Source organism: Hyperoodon ampullatus (genome assembly GCF_949752795.1).
Source record: "Hyperoodon ampullatus genome assembly, chromosome: 2".
Lineage (NCBI taxonomy): Eukaryota > Metazoa > Chordata > Mammalia > Artiodactyla > Ziphiidae > Hyperoodon > Hyperoodon ampullatus.
The window spans coordinates 163,783,780-163,802,715 of record NC_136915.1 but is presented as its reverse complement, the minus strand read 5'-3'; the positions used below and the strand labels follow the sequence as shown (position 1 = coordinate 163,802,715).

The following is an 18,936-nucleotide window of genomic DNA, read 5'->3' as shown; positions in this document are numbered from 1 at the left end:
ATCCATCAGACCCCCAGCTCCAGGACTTGTTTGGTTATCCCAAAGTGGTAAAGTAGGGTTTCTGTCATTCAGAGAACCTGGGGTTTTTATCTTCCTTATCACCTATTAGCCAAATCTCCTGCCACCCTCAGGGAAGCAGCAGTGTGTGGCTTCCTATGACTCTTGCTTCATTTTTATCGCCCCTCCCAAAGGTCTTTGTCCTACTGGTGGAACCGTATCCAGTCCCTCCTCTACTGTGGAGAGAGCACCTTCCCTGGCACCTTCCTGGAACAGAGCCACAGCTGCACCTGCCCCTACGACCAGTCTTCCTGCCAGGGCCCCATCCCTTGTGCCTTGGGCGAAGGGCCCGCCTGTGCCCACTGCGCCCCAGACAACAGCACACGCTGTGGGAGCTGCAACCCAGGCTACGTGCTCGCCCAGGGCTTGTGCCGCCCCGAGGTGGCCGAGTCGCTGGAGAACTTTCTGGGGCTGGAAACAGACCTGCAGGACCTGGAGCTGAAGTACCTGCTGCAGAAATGGGACAGCCGCATCGAGGTGCACTCCATCTTCATCAGCAATGACATGCGCCTGGGCAGCTGGTTCGACCCTTCCTGGAGGAAACGCATGCTGCTCACCCTGAAAAGCAACAAGTACAAGCCCGGGCTGGTGCACGTGATGCTGGCCCTGTCCCTGCAGATCTGCCTCACCAAGAACAGCACCCTGGAGCCTGTCATGGCCATCTACGTCAACCCCTTTGGGGGCAGCCACTCTGAGAGCTGGTTCATGCCCGTGAACGAGGGCAGTTTCCCAGAGTGGGAAAGGACTAATGTGGATGCCGCTGCCCAGTGCCAAAACTGGACTATTACCTTGGGCAATAGGTGGAAGACCTTCTTTGAGACAGTCCATGTTTACCTACGGAGCCGAATCAAGTCCCTGGATGACAGCTCCAACGAGACAATCTACTACGAGCCTCTGGAGATGACCGATCCCTCCAAGAACTTGGGCTACATGAAAATCAACACCTTGCAGGTCTTTGGCTACAGCCTGCCCTTTGACCCGGATGCCATCCGGGACTTAATTCTCCAGTTAGACTACCCATATACTCAAGGTTCCCAGGACTCTGCCCTCTTGCAGCTCATCGAGCTTAGGGACCGGGTCAACCAGCTTTCTCCACCTGGCAAGGTGCGGCTTGACCTTTTCTCCTGCTTGCTCCGGCATCGGCTCAAGCTGGCCAACAATGAGGTGGGCAGGATCCAGTCCTCTCTGAGGGCCTTCAACTCCAAGCTGCCAAACCCTGTGGAGTATGAGACAGGCAAACTCTGTAGCTAATGGGGGACCCACTCCAGTGCCGGGCAGGGAGGGGATCCATGAATCCGGGGTGCAAAGATCTAAGTCCTCACCTTAGTGCCAGCGGGGTGTTCCCTTAAGACTGTCTGCACCCAGCAGATGGGACTCGGGGCTTGAACTGAAGCAGGCAGGAGAGAAGGAAACAGCCGCTGCACACAGGCACACACTCACCATGCGTGTGCACACGCACGTGCACACACACACACATACACTCACAAGGGGAGGCAAGCACTCAGCAGCCTCGGATCTGTGAAGTCGGTGCTTTCTCACATGAATGCAGTTGAAGGAGAGGGAGCCAAGGGAGAGCTTCAGAAAAGAAACCAGCCCAACTGTGCAACACACAGATTCTTAAAAGTGATTCTCAGCATTCAAGAAAGCAAGAGGGAACAACAATGGGAGGGGTGGGAGCACCGCCTCCCCCTCTGTGGAGTCACTTTTGTATTCTTTTTAGCCAGATTTCTTAAATGGCGTTGTTTCATGATTCCCCACAGTGGTTCTTACTTTTTGTTCGCTGCCTCCTCTGAGCCCTCCAGACACGGACCGTTCCTCAAGCCAGCTCCCCTGGGGAAACAGGAAGCAACACCCACGGAGGACCACTCAGGGCAGCCAGGCAGCCCTGCTGCCCTCCCTCTCCCTCGGCCCCCTTGCTTCCTTGGCCTCCCCAGTGTCAGGGCCTGGCTGGCTCCACGTTGCCCTTGTGGTCCAGCCAGAGCTCCTCTCCCAACAGCATCTGTTCTGTCCAAGAAAGCAGCTCTGTCAAGTTAGAGACAATGTATAGGGAAATGTTCTTTTTAAAAAAAAACAAAAAAAAGCCCACAAAAAATATTTATTTTGTGATTGTTTTTCTTGTCAATCTGCTCCAGCCACATGACTATATAAGTAAAAACTTGCCTGGTTTAATATATATGTTTTTAAAAGGCCGTTTTTTAGGGGAAAAAATGAGAGAGAAAAGAGAGTGGGGGGAAAGGTATAGTTCCCTGGGCTGCCTGGGTTTTTAAAAATTGGGTGTCCATGGATGGAGGATATTTGCTATGTAGGAGGCTGGTTGATCCGTGTACACACAAGTGCATGCATGTCTGCTTGACTGTGTGTGTGTGTGTGTGTGTGTGTGTGTGTGTGTGTGTGAGAGAGAGAGAGAGAGAGAGAGAAATTGACATTAAATAAAGACTGGAGTGAGGCAAAACTCTTCCAGAGAGTTACCTGGCTTGCCCACCTCCTTTTTTCCCAGGTGTGAGGGCTAACACAGGTCCGACAACCAGGATAGGCCACTATCAGGAGAGTAGTAGAAAAGTTCTTGCTTTCCAGGAGAACTGTAGCCTCTGTGCCTAGGGCAAATGCCTGCTAACGGGGGTTCCTCTTTGCCTGCACTGCTGTGGACATCAGGAGAATTTTTCATCTTCTGCATCTTATGGTCTGGGATTGCCTTTGAGGAAATTGGGAACCATGCAGACATGGCTTTGGTTTTCTCCATTCTGTCTGATTACTACTTTCCCAGCCTAAAAATCAGGTTTGACATAAGCCACACAGAGCAATGCATCATTCTCCCTTAGTGCCTCCCCCAGGTGGTATGAGAAGCATTTCATAGCAGATCTTTTGGAGAACCAATTCTCTGTCTGTTCTCCACATGATCCAAGTACAATGTGTAGGCATGACAACCCCCATTTTATTCAGGCGAAAGTCACCACGTAAATACTAAGTACCTCATTCCCTACCTGTGGTACATCTTGATTGGTACAAAATGAACTGGGAGACAGAAAGGATGGTCATGTCTCTGCCCAGAGCCATCTACGTGTATTGTTGCAAAGACAGGAATTCAGCAGTCTATTACTGCACCATCAATCCAGGAGGACCTGAAATCCTTGGTAGAGAAGCAGCCTAGGGCATTTCTTCACAACTCCCCTGAAGGCTTCTAATGTAGAAATACAGAGTGATGGAATGATTTAGGGATGAACACAGGTATTGGCTGCCTATTTCTGGTTCAGCCGCTGCTTACTTTGGGGAGTTTATGTCAAGCTCCTCGTCTGTGGAAGATGGAACCAACAGATGTCATTTTCATCAATGGGGGTGTTGATGTGCCAGAGGAGTGTGCTTTTGCTGGGAAAGGGGTTGCAACTGGTAGGAAGGCTTTGATACCTTCCCAGGATGGGGTTTGAGAGGTGTAAGGCAGGAGAGTCTGATTGTAGCATTCTGAGTGTGCATATCTATATGCTGTAGGAGTGGGTGGGCAGAGGCTTTCACCCACAAATTAAAGGCACACCGTGCACAGCAATGTTCAGGGTGGGGAGGAAAGCAATTGAGAAAGTGCTGTGCACAAAATTAGCAGTTGCATCCTCAGTAGCATGAAGGTAATTGTCCCAGTGGGAACTGAGTCAGTACACGAGGGCGCACATCCCACCTGAGCCAGTCCCCCAGCTGAGGGGTGGGAAACCTCAGCTGTCAGTCTCTGAATCAGAGAGCAGACGGGGGGAAAAGCCCACCTATAGAGTTATTAGGAAGGATGCTGCATCTCCTTACCTCAGACTCCTTGTCTTAGGAAGGCTCCGGGAAGATGCTGGTATGATACGGTTTTAGAAATATATGCATCTAGTTACAAAGATTTCCACTTCTTGCCTGCTGGAAGGTTTAAACCATGAAGCTGAGTGTATCAACTCCATCTAAAAGTACTATTACACGTTGGTAAATATTTAGGAGTGCCCTTCTGAGCCCAGAAGCAAGCACCATATTGATAGAGGGTCTAAAAGACATTAATAATTAATTACAGTAGTAGACATGTTTATATTTGACCTACTTACCTGATATCTGTGACAGATGTCTGACTCCTCCGTTCCAAGGCAGTGGTGGGGTATCTGGTGTAGAAGAGCTTGGATCAAAGCAGCAGACCAAAGACTTGGCTTCCAGAAGGCAGGTGGAGGAAGCGGGGGAGTAAAGGATGGGCAGGATTTCTTAAGAGGCTTTTAAAGGCTTGAAACCATGAATTCAGCATGAGTTTGTCAGAAAGCTATGCTGAGAAATGCCATAATAAGGAAAGGCTGTCCCCAAATGATTGCCTTAAGAGTCTATAATAATCAGAAGATGTGAGTTATCTTTTCTCAGACACAGTTGCAAATAAAGAATTGTCATTAATTAATTAGTACTAGGTGTGTCAATGTTGGTGAACTCATTGTGGAATTAAGAGCCAAATCACAATTCAGTTACTGGATATAACACTCAGAAATTCAAGCATTAATTGTAACCCCAAAGAACTAATACATCAAACGCTAATCTGCCCTAATGTTCGAGACTAATACCTCTAACACTAAATAATACATTTAATACCTGCTGCGGTTAATATAATGCATACTCGTGCATCCATAGCCAAAAACAGAAATGAAGAAATACTGGATATATCAGGAATAGTTCAGATCCAGTTCCTGGCTTCTTTTCACAAATATGAAACATCGCCTACATGTTGTCCTGCCCCCAAAAATCACCTCCAATGTCTGTAATTTCATGGTGTAAGTCTGTTCTCTTACATATAAAAGAGATCTTTTTGCCATTATGTTTTGTATGAAAATGAAAATGCCCTTAGGAAGAAATAAGTCTTAGAAGTTTAGCCCTCAGGCAAAATAGAGGATTAGATTTTTGGAATTGGAAGTTTTTTAGAGGTCGTCCTGTCCACTGATTTCTGACATGAGGGAAAGGGCAAAGAACTTTCCCAAGGTTGTATCTATTAGCAGGGCTAGGAATAGCAGTCTAATCTGCTTCCCTCTCGGCCTCTCTCTGCCAGTAAATGACGTCTGGGTCCTGGGAGATGACAGGGACCCAGTTCAGGGCTTGGGAGTGTGAAGGTGGGGAAGGGAAGACCATTTTCCAGGAAGCATAAGAGGACTACTAAGAGTTAAGAGTATCCTCACACCTTCTTCTGGGATTGGTTCTAGCAAAAATAATCAGTTGCTGTAACAAGTGAAAGAAAAAAGACTAAACTTTCTCCCCTGAGAAGCTTTAAACACAGAGTAGACATGTTTCCATCTAAGCTGGAGATAGAGGGATCAGCTTTCCAGTTTCCTGATGACTCTATCAGCTCAATGTTTTTTAATTACAGCATCCTGCCTCCAATTTCTTGCTATTTTCTAGAGACCATCAATTAGACTTTGAATATCTTTACAAATCTGGTACTTTCTGCAAAACATCTTCTGTGTAAAGGCTACAGGTATCTGGGTACCACTAACCTCCAAAGGCCTTAGGCTGCAGTCACCATGGCAACACTCTGATATGCCCTGAGAGTCCTTACTCCTTCCAACAGAAGAGCAAGAGGCTGTGGACCGAAGGAGCCACCCAAGGCACAAAAGTAAGGCCTTAACTCCAGACCTGGAAGGATAGATGGGAAAATTCAGGTAGTATGACTGGGCTGCAGACACACAACTTTCTTCTGGTTTCTTGTTCTGGTTCTGCCACCAGCCAGCTTTGTAACCATGGGCAAGTCACTCCACTTCTCTGGGAGTTTGCTCTCCTGTGGACAAGGGAGTTGGGTTTGCTATGCAGGTACTGGGGGACTTTCTAGTGCTATCCTTTCATGATGTTAAAAGCAGTGTGGTACAGAACACGCATATGCCCTCAGTCAGACAGACCTGGATACCCATGTTGGCTCCACATTTACATTTAAGCGACCTTAATTCTTGGTTTGTCCCCTTATCTGTAACCCAGCAGCTTCATCCCCACCTCCCTAAGATTTTTCTTTCCTTTCTTTCTGAACACTCACTACTCTCCCTACTTTTGCTCCATAGTCTCCAACATCCAGAACACATGTGTACCTTCAGTTCTCTAAAACTCAATCCCATTTCCTCCCTCCCTCCCTCCCTCCTTCCTTTCTTCCCTTTTTCCTTCTTTTATGTATTCTTTTGGGCCAGGAAGAATGGTACAATATAATGTGAGGGATGGGGATGCATAAACGAAGCAGAGTGGTGCATTCTCTAGTAGAGATGTGCAAAGTCTTGACGGAGCACAGAAAGGGAGCAAATCACTCCCTGGAAGAGACACGGGTGACATTCGTTGTGAACCTTCTAATAACTATGGAAGCAATACTCCAGGTCTCCATATGATTTACATATTTATGAGGGAAAGATTTAACATATAACGCGTGCCTCCCTTCTCAGAGGGCAGAAGAGAGCAATGACAGTAGCAGAGCCCCACTGAAGGCACACACTACATCTGGCTGGTGCCCTTATTTGTAGCTCCTGAGCCCCATGTCAGCACCTTGTTATGCAGTCCAAGACACACTCAAGGCACTGCCATGGGAGATCTGTTTGCTAGAGGAGATGCTTCCTCCCCTGGAGGGTGAAGTGTTCTATAATCAAGGCTTCCCAACTTTAATGTGTGTATGATTCACCTGAAATTTGAATTCAGCAGGTCTGTGGGAGTCCAGACTCTGCACTTCTAAGAAGCTCCCAGGCAATGCTGCTGCTGCTGGTCTGAAGACCATACTTGAAGGAGCAAACTCTTAGAGAGTATGCCTGTTATTATCTTCCTGAAGTTCTCAGGACTCTTTTTTTTTTTTTTAAAAAAAAAAAAAGGAGACTCCTAAGAAGCACAGGGGCTAAGGAAACAAAAGGTCAGTGATGTCTGGCCAGGAGGTGCAGCCCTAACTTATGAAAATCTTGGTGCTCCCCAAGTCTTTAATCTCTCAACCAGTTAGGAGGCAGGTGCCTGACCTATATATACCAATAGTCTAAGAAAAGAGAGGAGAGAGGAGAGAAAGAAAAAAGGAAACTTAACTAAATCCAAATTCTGTGGGCTGAGAGCTAGCTTGCTTGTGAATGTGTTTACAGGTAAGCAGCCCCACAGACCAGCTGAATCATGCTGGCTGAGAAAAGGGCTTTCCCCCCCAAGCCTATCAGAGTAAAATCTGTTCATAAGTGGGACAGGGAGTACTTGTCACTGTACAGAAACATATGTCAGACGAGATGATTAAATCCGCAGCAGCAATGTGCAAGCACCCAGAGACCCCAAACTTCAGACTGCTAAGGTACCAATGCCACCTCTAGGCACCGAATCTAAGAAATAGGATGAATTATTTCTGTCTTCAGTTCCGTCCTCCTCCCTTCCAGCCTGTGCGATTACTACCCTTGCAGCATTAATAAAAACAGCCACCAGAATTTACGTAAGGTCATTCTTCTAAGGATCTTAAACTTGGAGGAATGAATCAATCAATGTTATTTATCAAGCATTTTCAGATAGGAGGTGTGGGGAATAAAAAAACCCCATGTATTTAGTATGTACACTCCCTTAATTCGAAAATTTTGCAGATGACGTATAGAATAAAACTTGGGAGAGGCTATACAGCTAAGTGAAAGCAGAAGCTGGATTTAGCATGCTTTCTGGAGTCAGGCTGCTTTGGTTCAAATCCCATCTCTGTCATTTACAATTGTGAGGGGCGGGATATGTCATTTCATCTCTTTCAGCCTCAGTTTGCACATCTGTAAAAGGGGGACAATAACTGTGTGGATATCATAGGATGTTGTGATGGTAAAATAAGGTAAAGCATATAAAGGGTAGAGCAAGCTCACAGTACGTATTACATTAGATAGTTTCTATGTTTGGGGGAAAGGGAAGGGAAGGAAAGAGAAGGAAAGGAAAGGAAAAAAATATATTACTCACTTGCAAAAGCGGACTTCTTCCTGGAAATGGAGAAATTCATCATCTGGGCCATTATATCAGGGTCACTGGGTAATATAATAGAAAAGGTCTTCAATTACAGTTTTGTGGCAGACATAGATAAGCCATTCAAACAGATATTTCTTATATAGATCCTCTAAAAAAGCAGAGAATATAATAACATCACTCATCATCAAAATGCCTGTGCCTGCCTAGGTCACATGGCCCAGGTACATTGTTTCTGATGCTGTAACTTATTAGAGTGATAGAGCTTGGAGTATCAGAGAGAATGGCTAGTTAACATGCCCATTAGACTGTCTCTTTCAAAGAGCGCATCTTAAGTGCACTACTAGCAAGTACTGGATTGCAGGCAATTCCTAGTTGAATTCCTTGATGGGGAACCAGGGTATAGTACTACCATGACATGTTTAGATACAGACATGAGGGAGGCAGAGTTTCTATTCCAGTTATAGAAGAAGTAGAAGACATGGATAGGCAGAAAGGTGGGAGAATGTTCTAAGAAGTGGGAGCAGCATGAGCCTAGGCACATACTCCTAGACACGGTGATGAGTCAGCCTAATGTTCACATTCCAGATCCACCCTCCTGCCCTTCATTCTTCTCATTTTCAAAGAAGAATTTTATTGAGATATAATACACAAACCATAAAGGTCACCCCTCTAAAGTGTACAGTTCAGTAGCTCTTATTCAAAAAGCTGTGCATCAATCACCACTCTCTAATTCCAGAACATCTGCCTGACCCAAGAAAGAAATCCTTTATCCATTAGCCATCACTCTGCATCCCTCCCTGACCCCCAGTCCTTGGCAATCACTAATCTCTTTTCTGTTTCTATAGATTTGTCTATTCTGAGCATTTCATATAAATGGAATCATATAATACGTATGATTTTCTTTTCACTTTCTTGAAAGTGTTCCTTTGAAGCACAAAGTTTAAAATTTTGATGAAGTCCAATTTATCTATTCTTTTCTTTCGTTGCTTTGATGTCATATCTAAAACTCCATTGCCTAATCTAAGGTCACATAGATTTACAGCTATGTTTTCTTCTAAGAGTCTTTTAGTTGTAGCTATTACATTTAGACCTCTGATCCATTTTGAGTTAATTTTTGTATGTAGTTTGAGAAGGGGGTCCAACTTCATTCTTTGGTATGTGTATATCCACTTGTCCCAACGTGTGTTGAAAAGATGTGTCCCCCCTGGAATTGTCTTAGCACATGTGTTGAAAATGTATTGATCATAAATGTATGGCTTGATTTCTAAACGTTCAATTCCATTTGATTGCTCTGTATGTCTATCTTAATGCCAGTTACCACACTGTATTTATTAGCCTAGCTTTGTAGTCAGTTTGGAAATCAGGAAATGTATGACCTCCAACTTTTTCTTTGTCAAGATGTTATTACTATTCTGGGGTTTTTGAAGTTCAACTTGTCATTTTCTGCAAAAAATGCAGCTGAAATTTGATAGGGATTGTGATGAATCTGTAAATCAACTTGTGGAGTATTGCCATCTTAACAATATTAAATCTTCTGATTTATAAAGATGGCATGTCTTTCCATTTAAATCTTTAATTTCTTCTGATGATATTTTGTAGTTTTTTGGTCTTAAATTCTCAGACTTCTTCTGCTAAATTAATTCCTAAATATTTTATCCTTTTTGATACTATTATAAATGGTATTATTTCCTTAATTTCATTTCTGGATTTTTCATTGTTTGTGTATAGAACTACAATTGATTTCCATATATTGATCTTATATCCTGAAACCTTGCTGAACTAATAAGTTCTAAATTTTTTTGGAGGATTCCTTAAAATTTTCTATTTACAAGGGCATATCATTTTCAAATGTAGTCTTACTATGCCCTTTATTTTAATGACTCTTCTTCAGCCTATACATTCTTGTTTTTGCTATCAAGATGCATTCTTGTTCTTGTTGCCTCCTGTGAAAGAAAAATACTTTTTTTAATGATCTTACTGGGAGCACCTGAGAAAATTGTTTTGCTGCAGAGTCAGATTGGCCTACAGAAAAACCTATCAGTCTCAACACTATTTGTGGGCACACAAATGCCTCCAAAAGCTAACATAGTAAAAAGGTGAGAATAATCAGTACTCTAAAGCGTTCGTTCAAAGTTCTCAGCTGCCTCCAAGGACCATTCAACAGCAGCAGTAATCAGATCAGCATGGGAAACCACACATAGCCTCCATACTTGTTCCCAGGACTATTTAGTTCATGCATCCATTGTGCCAGCATCAGAGTGACTAATGACAGATGCTGGCTTTCACCAGCTGACCAACTCATTGTAACTGTTTAGTACCTCTTCCACAGTAGAAGTTCTCTGCTGAATGTTAACATGCAGTTCAAAAACCTTCACACTTCCTGTCCACTTTCATCCACATACCTTTTTACTAGGCCTCTTTGTCTTCGATTTTCCAATCTTTCTCCTTTCAGGCCCTTGATCAACCAACCATGCCATTCACTACTGCCCATGAGTTTATCTATAGTTTTATTTCAGGCCACTTCTGTTTCTACCCAAAGTTGATGACTAGTTGCATCTAACATCAAAATTCTTCCCACTAAGAGGATTTGCCCTCATCACTATCCATCACCACCACACTAGAAATAAAGGTTGGCCTTTTTACTTCTCTGTTATCTGGTCATAAAGGCCTCCCAATAGGTCATAGATGTGAGCTATAGGAGATACACTAATGCAACACTGATGGATGGCATTTGACTCTGGGCCACCTCTTTGATTGGCTTACTTGTGCTCTCCAGCTTTGATATTTCCCAATCTTGGCTGTACCATATCCATCTTAGAATGGATTGCTGCAGGACTAGCCCCACCTTATGACTTGGTGGCTTTGACTGAACCCCGCTCATGATGGATAATCTTGCCACAAGGTCATTGGTATCTCATAGTCAGAAGCTCTGTATTTACCAAAGCCAAGCAGCACATCAGTAACTGTTTTCTAATGGTGATAGTCCTCTGTTGTAGATGGTAGGGACTTTCTTCAGAACCCCACAGGTCCACATTGTGATTCTTCTATCGGAGCTTTCCATAAACTCTACACACTACCTTTGCCCACCATAGATGCTGTTAGTCCTATAGGGTCTCCTGGGTCATATGACTCAAGTGTCAAGAACACTGCACAGCCTTGTCCTTCTGCTGAGCTTTCCTGCTTGAGACACTACTCAAAGTTCACAGGCTTTAGTGTTACCCAGTAAATGGGCCAGCAGTATTGCCAGGTACAGAATATGCTCCCTCTAGAACTTGAAAAGGCTACTAAAATTTATGCTTTCCTAGTAGTGGGAGGTGTAAGATAGATATAATCTTTTGTTGTTTAATTTGGAGAGGATGGTCTAGCTTTCTTCACAACTTCGGATCCTTAAATAGTTCATTAATGTGCTGGGGTTCTGAAGCTTTAATCTCCACCCTGTAGAGCACATCTGTTTTGCCAAGGCTTCCAACATACTTGCTTCTTCTTGCTCATCTGGTTTGATTAGCGTGACATTGTCAATATAATGGGCCAATTTGATGTCCTGTGGAATGTCAGTCACTTCATACCCCTTCTAGCAATATAACAGAGAGTCAAAGTGTTAATATCACCTGAGACAAGACCATATTTGTATACTCTTGTCCATCTCACGTAAATATGAACTGTGTCTGGTCCTCTTTTCCTATAGGGATGGAAAATAAGGCACTCACCAGATCAATGGCCACTTAATATGTGTTGGAGCCTATATTAATCTGCTTTAGTAAAATCACATCTGGCATAGCAGCTGCATTTGGGGCCACTACTTGATTTGTAGTAGTGCATCATTTGGTCGCAATTCATTCTATTTTTGTATGGGACATTCTATTGAATTAAATGGGGATTTGTCACAGATCATCATCCTTGTATTCTTTACCTCTTTGAAGGTAGCACTAATATTTACTATTCTCCCCACGTTGCAATATTATTGTTTTATTTACTCTTGGCTTGGGTGGAAGTTGCAGAGACTTCCATCCCGCTTTCACTACTATATTTCTTACTCCACAGATTAAGGAACAAATATTAATCCAAGGGTTTCTTCCAAATAACAAGCATGTCAATTTCAATTTTTTACCAGCAAATGACCATCAGGTGTGTCCTTGAACTCTGTTGACCCACTGTGAGCCAGACCAAGGATTCCAGAATTTCATTTATTTCCTGGTGCATACAGCACCACTGTATGGCAACACTCCCCAAATTGATCCCTAGATTCAACTCTAACAGGAAGGCTATTTTGGCATATTGAAGACTTTGGGTATTCCCTTTTACAAAATGCATGTCACTTAGTAAATAGCTGTAGTCCCTGGGAGAAGGACTAGAGGAATTTAAACTGAATACAATTGCAGGATCCCTTTTCATAGGAAACCAGCATCTCTTTCTGCCCTCAGTGTTCTGGTTCTGAGAACTGACTCAAGTTTGGAAACTTGACGAAGTAACAAGAATTTTAACTTGAGAGGTTTCCCTCATCTCTTCTTATCATCCATCCCTGATACCTTTTGCTTGTGTAAACTAAGAAGTATCCCCTTTGCCTATTTGTCCCCTAACTTGCCTCTGAAAACACCAAGTTCCCATTAATATCTCCATACCTCTTTGGAGGTTAAATTTCCTCTCCAGCCCAACCCAAAGACCCTTGGATTTTGTCACATAATGTGGTATCTATGGCCACCTTGCTTCATTACAATAATTGCAACTACCTTGCTTCTGAGGGTTTGAGTGCCACCAATGAACCTTTGCTGTTTGGGGATATAATCAGGCTCTTAGGAAGCCCAATTCTATATTAGCCTCTCCTATCATCAGCCTTGATCTACAGGGAACTGTCATGACTAAGCTGATCCAACTTTCACCAGGGTATTCCTTATCGGTATGATACTTGGAGTGTCCTTCAGGCCCTCCCATGGAACATATTCAACTGGTGCGTTTCCAGCCTTATATAGTATATGCAGTCCAGTGTGCCAACTTCTTTGAAACTTTTGATCTATTCCTTCACCATACTCCATGGAAGTTCTAGTATTTCTACTTCACAATATGTGGGCCTCGGCTTTTTCCAGATTCTAAAGCCCTTCTAGCAAAAGATCAGTATCATCTCTTGGGTCTTTGCAATTGTGTCAAATCATATAAAAAGAAGACTGTTCCCGTGTTGATAAACTCTTGATTATCTAACCTTATGTTCTGCCCCTCTTGATCCAGTACTCCAGGGTTCAGTCTCATGCATATACTACCAGCTACTACAAGTACCAATTATCCATGCCTTGCACCTCCCTCTCTCCTTCCATAGCAGGCTTATCACATCTCTAGACTGGTTTACTGAGATTCAGTCTTCCTTATTGGATTGGTTGCCAAGAGGGGTGGTGGGACTAATCCTGAAGCAGGCAAGCATTGTTTCATGAGGAGCATGCCTCCTCTGAGGTCTCTGCATCACTTTCAAGGAAAGGGAGGGATACTGTCTTCTAACAAGGCAGAGGGGAGGAGGGGACTTCTGAAGGCCCAGCAAGTCAAGGTCCTTAACCTCATCTACTTAGCCCATTACACGTCTCAGTAGCCTACTCCTTCCCCATTAGGGCACTGAATTTGGCATAGAAAGTTACTAAGGCTGAGAATTCAATCCTATCTGAAGCTCTACTACTTTAATGATTAAGTCCTGAGCCTAGTTTTTTATTCTCTTGTATGAACTCTGGTTGCAGGAGATCAGGTTTTCCCTAAATGCAGCTAAGGAGGCCCTCCAGCTTTCATATTTTGTCTTGAAATGGTGATTAGTCACCTGAGCCTGTCATTATTTATCTTTCAAAAATCAATGGTGCTCAGCAACAGCCACCCAATTCCATGGTCCTTATCATTATATTTTCCTTATCCCTTCAATCATGAGAAATACTGCAGCAGGGCGTGTATCCCCTTCTGTGGACATCCCATATCATTCTACTGCTGGTGAATGTTTTAACAATTGCACAGAAATTTTCCTGATTTTAACAATTGCACTGATATAGCATTTCAGGGGCAAGTTCTACTCCACCTACTACCGGTGACGGGGTTCTCATTGCCAGAGAGCCAATGACTGACCCATGTCCAAGATTCCATTTTGAAAGTCAGCTTCCTAAAACTACTTTTTGTATCAATGGATTCTTAGATGAGAAGTTGCAAGCAGAAGCTTTAGTAGGAAGGGTTCTTGAGGGATACATATGTAAGGAGGTGAAGATGGAAAGTTTGGGCAGAAGAAGAAGCTGACTTCAAATGAGGTTGTAACTGAGACCTAAGCAAACTCTATGGGGAGCCTTGGAGCTTGAATGGCCCTTCAGAGTTGTCCCAAATTGAGGCAAGACAGCTAGTCTTTTAAATCTCTAGGCAGGCAGTCATTAGCCATAGGTTACCCAGAAGGAGTTATGCATGGGAGGAGGCATAACTTTGGTCAAGTCAGTTCCTAGTGAGAGGCATAGCTGTGACCTATGAGCATTCAGCAGTCAATATTCCAAGAAGCAAGGGGATATGTCATCAACCCTGAAGAGGGAACCTCTGTGGCACATCACAACATCTCTTACAATGACCATCTCTATTATCACCCAACTAGGACCACTGCCTGCATTTCACAGTATCTTACCAGACTGGAATCTCCACACCCTTGCAGATATAGTTGCTTATTCTAGACATTCAGGGTTTGTTTTTAAAGCAAAAAGAAAATACTCTGCTGCCATAGTACCACCACAAAAGATCCACTAAGCTTGGCTGGCAAGTAGGGGCCATGGGTGATCATGTCTGGTATTTTCGCCATAAACATCTTTGCCGCAAGCATTTTTGCCACAAACGTTTTCACCACATAACTAATTGGCCTTAAGGTGATTCTGTTGTAAAAGATAAAGTAACAAAATATAAAAGGACATAATGAAACATGAAAAAATGAATTACAAAATTAAAAAGACTTTATTGCAAAATACAAAGTATTTGAATATATTTTAAATGGTTGTAGATTCAGGGCAATGCTGTACAAATAATTGATTTTATTTTGTGGGTTGTACCTAAGCACTTGTCTTCCAAGACTTTCATTCATAGTTTATATATATACTATATATATAGTGTATATATATATTTTTTTTTTTTCTTGTTGATTTGTCCCCTCATTCAGCATTGCACTTTTTCTTTTTCATTTAAATTTCTTCCTTCTTTAAGAAGAGGTAACCATTTCCAAATACCAGGATACATGTTTGTAACCAAGCTTTGTATTGTTTTGTGAAAGACTCTGCACTATTGTTTGTCCTTAGCATCTTGTCAGTTGTCCCTTCATAGACTTTCCAAAGTTCTATGGGAAGTGTAGACTCAACCCTGCATCTTCAGGGCCCTTGGCTTCTTTCTCCTCCAGTGTAGTGTGTTTCAAAATAAGAAACCAACTTTTGGGGGTGAATCATTGTCATCTGATAGCTGGATAAAGCTATCAATAAAGTCACTAACTGGAAGAAATACTAACTCATCTCAATCAGTTGAAACCAAACTGTCAAACCAAAAATTGTCAACCAGTTATTTTATCTTTCATAGCAAAATTGCCTTACTGCCAATTAATTATGTGGTGAAAATGTTTGCGGCAAAGATGCTTACGGCAAAAGTACCTAGAACCATGGATGACAACATGGTGCCAGTTAGTGATGGAAGACTAGACTAGCCCTCCACTCTGTTGGCACTCTGGTTGCAGCACCTTTCCTTTCTTTGGCTCAGAAACGAATGAAATAGGTCTGGAATACAGTGAGAAAAAATTTCGTTTGGCATTACAACTTTTTGACTATGACATTATGCTGATTAATTGTCACCTTGACACTACAGAGCATCACCCTCTAATTAATGTTGCCCTGACTCTCAGACCTCCTGCAGTCTCCTGACTCTCAGACCTCCAGGGTCAAGTCAGAGCCCAAAACAGTCCATTTTATTCTCATCATAGAAAGAGAGAGAGAGGGAGAGAGAGAGAGGGAGGGAATGAATGAATGACTGTGACAAAGACCGACTGGATGTTCAGCAAACCTTTTCCCTATTTCTCATTCACACACAGTTAGTCTGTATCTGCCAGCCTCCTGAAGTTAAGTGTGGCCATGTGCCTGAACTCTGGACAAAGGAATTGAGTACCTCCTCCCATGCCTGGCCCATGGATGCTCCCAACTGCAATTCTCTTTTTTCTTTCCTCTCCTATGAGAAAGCAGGAAAGCGTTCTGAGGACTGAAGGTTAGAGCCATGAGATGTAAGGTACAAGGGTCCTTGGACCTCTGCTTGGACGAAAGCTGTCCAGGGGAGCTGCTCCTCTAAATCAGACTGTTACACAAACAATCATTTGTTATGTTATGCCAGTGGAATTTGGGGGTTGTTTGTTACAATGGTTGGCTTACGCTGATTAATACAGAGATAAGCAAATTAACAAGAGTCAGAGGGAACCCAAGGGAACCTGAGCTGTGCTTCTCTCCAGTTCTAAGCATTAATTACTTGGTAACATTTAAAAATTCACAGCACCCACCCAGTGACTTGAGCTGACCAAAATAATCATCTTGAAAATGAACAAGTATTCATCCAAAAGTTACCTTGGTGGAAATATGAGGTAGGCAGGACTTTCCTGTGATCAGAAGGGTCTCAATGCAGCTGAGATTTATTTGTAGCCTCTGTCTTACTCTTTGGACACCCCACATGGTGATGGAGCTCTCATGCAGTAGAGAATGACCTATCTTCCTCCTTCCTATCCCCAGCCTCTTTCTTCAATACAAGCAAATCTAACTGGAGGGCTGTATTCTGCACCTACTTGGAAATGCTTTTTTTTTTTTTTAATTCCAAAGAACATAGGATCTGTTGATCTGTTCACAGGAGTTTGTCTGGGGGCATTCCCCCAAGAGAGTATGCGCACATCAACCTAAGGCAAGGAAGGTGGGCTTGGGAGAAACATTCTTGCACTTAGCCATGCTAGCCTGGCACTCTACAAAGTTCATACTCTTCCAATTAAGCTGTTCAGTTCTCAATCATCTGGAGCTGCTGCCAACTGCTGGCTGTTGATAGTCAGAGTGGCTGCTGCCGGGAATGTCAGCAATTCTGCTTTTCTGCCTGTCCTGGACTGGCTTCACGTATTCTTCCGGCCACCCCATGACAGTCAGGAACTAACTTCCCTTCACTTGGATGGTATCAAGGGAGATACCTGGGAAGGTGCAGTGGTGCTACTATGCAATAATTTCTTTTAGTGACTGCAGTCTGTGCTTGATACTGTGCCATTCCAGTGCTTTAAACCTCACCTTATCCAAGTCAGATGTCAATTCTTGTTCCTGGAGAGAGCAAACAGCATGGGTAGTGGGGAGAATGCTGGCTGAGCTTACTTTCCCTGCCAGCCTGGGCTGGTGCTTTATATAACATCATCTCAGAGAATCTTTGAATCATCCAGGAAGGTAAATACTGTATCCTGATTTCACAAACAAAGAAGCTAGGAAAAGCTAAGTCACTTGACTATCACCTTCTCTCCATTCTCATTACCAACACCCTCAGTTAGAAACTTATCATCTTCCCCTGAACCTTGTAAAAGGCTGCCTCAGTTTTTTAGCATCTAGATTCCATCATCTAGACATGCATTGTTCAATATTGCAGCATTAGCCACATGTGGCTACTGAGCACTCGAAATGTGGCTAGACAGAATTGAGATGTGCTAAAAGCATGAATTACACACTGGATTTTTAGGACTTAGTACAATAAAAAGGAATATAAAATATCTCATTAATATTGTTTAATATTGATTATATGTTGAAATGATTATATTTAAATATGTCAAGTCAGATAAAATATTCAAATTAGTTTTTCCTTTTCCTCTTCCTTTTTTAATGTGGCTAATACCAAATTTAAAGTTACAAATGTGGCTTGCATTAGTGGTTCATAATATCTATGAATTGGATAGCGCAGATGTTGACCAGAATGTTCTGTTTGAAGCACAAATGGACCGTGCTCCTCTTCTGCTCCCATAGCAGTAGGATAAACTCCAAGTTCCTTAAAATGGCTGACAAGACCCCACCCCACCATGTTCTGTTCCTCGTCTCTCTCATGTCTCCCAACTCTCCACATTTAATTTTATGCTCCTGCCACCTCCACGAGTGGGTAATTCTTTACCCACATCATAATGTTTCTAGCACCTCTGCTTTGTTTATGCTCTTCCCTCTGCCTGAAACAACTTTCTCCCTAAGAGACCCCTGGAAAACTACTTCCTGCTCATTTTTGCATACTTAATGCCTCCTTCCAGAAGACTTCTCTAACGCTTCTCCTGACAAGAGGGACAGGCCTAGGGTAAGGCAGGCAGGGCCCCCATGGCACAAAATTTAAGAGCGCTCTTCCACAAACCTAAGAGTAGCGCCTCCTTAAACTTGGTGCCCCAGGTACCTAGCTGGCCTCAGCCTAGCTTGTCCTGGCTGCCTTGTTGGATATTCCCCCTCTTGGAGTAACGTCCCTGTGTAAGTCTATAGCTGCAGTAAAGCAATCTCTTAAAATTATGTCTGCATGTGATTATTTTGAGGGTAGAGACTGATGTTTAATCATGAAACCAAGCTGAATCCTGTGGGGCTCCTGGGCAGGGAAGCCTTTCTGTGTCCCCCATTTCTTGTTGTAGGGAATAGGCTTCACCCTCTATGACCTTCCCTGTGTTCCAAAGGGCAGGTTTAAACAGTTGTGAATCAGGGAAGGGAGGGGATGCAGAGACAAGGAAGGAACAGTCAAGTAACAATAGTGCACGTGGAAAGGAGGGCCTCTGGACTGTGGAGTTCTGGAGTTGGGAGATTCTTTCCCATTATAGGTTATAACAAGATATCAAATATAGTTCCTGTGCTATACAAAGCTGCTGGCCTCACTGAATGCTGGAACAACCTCCCAAAGGCACAGCTGAAGCAACAGCTCAGATATAATTCTTTTTGAGGATGGTGCCTACATACTCTAGGACACAGTATCTACTTTGAATCA

The 18,936-nt window shown here is 43.3% G+C and overlaps 1 protein-coding gene across 1 annotated transcript in view; it reads left to right on the top strand.

Moving 5' to 3' along the window:
* The window catches only part of BRINP2 (BMP/retinoic acid inducible neural specific 2), a gene marked incomplete at both ends in the record, with an annotated part of 51,730 nt that extends 50,422 nt beyond the window's left edge, over positions 1–1,308 (top strand). The window contains one exon of the mRNA XM_079696589.1: positions 192–1,308. Coding sequence (XP_079552715.1) covers positions 192–1,308 — 1,117 coding nt within the window. The remainder of the gene's footprint in view (positions 1–191) is intronic.
* Positions 1,309–18,936: the final 17,628 nt, after the last annotated feature.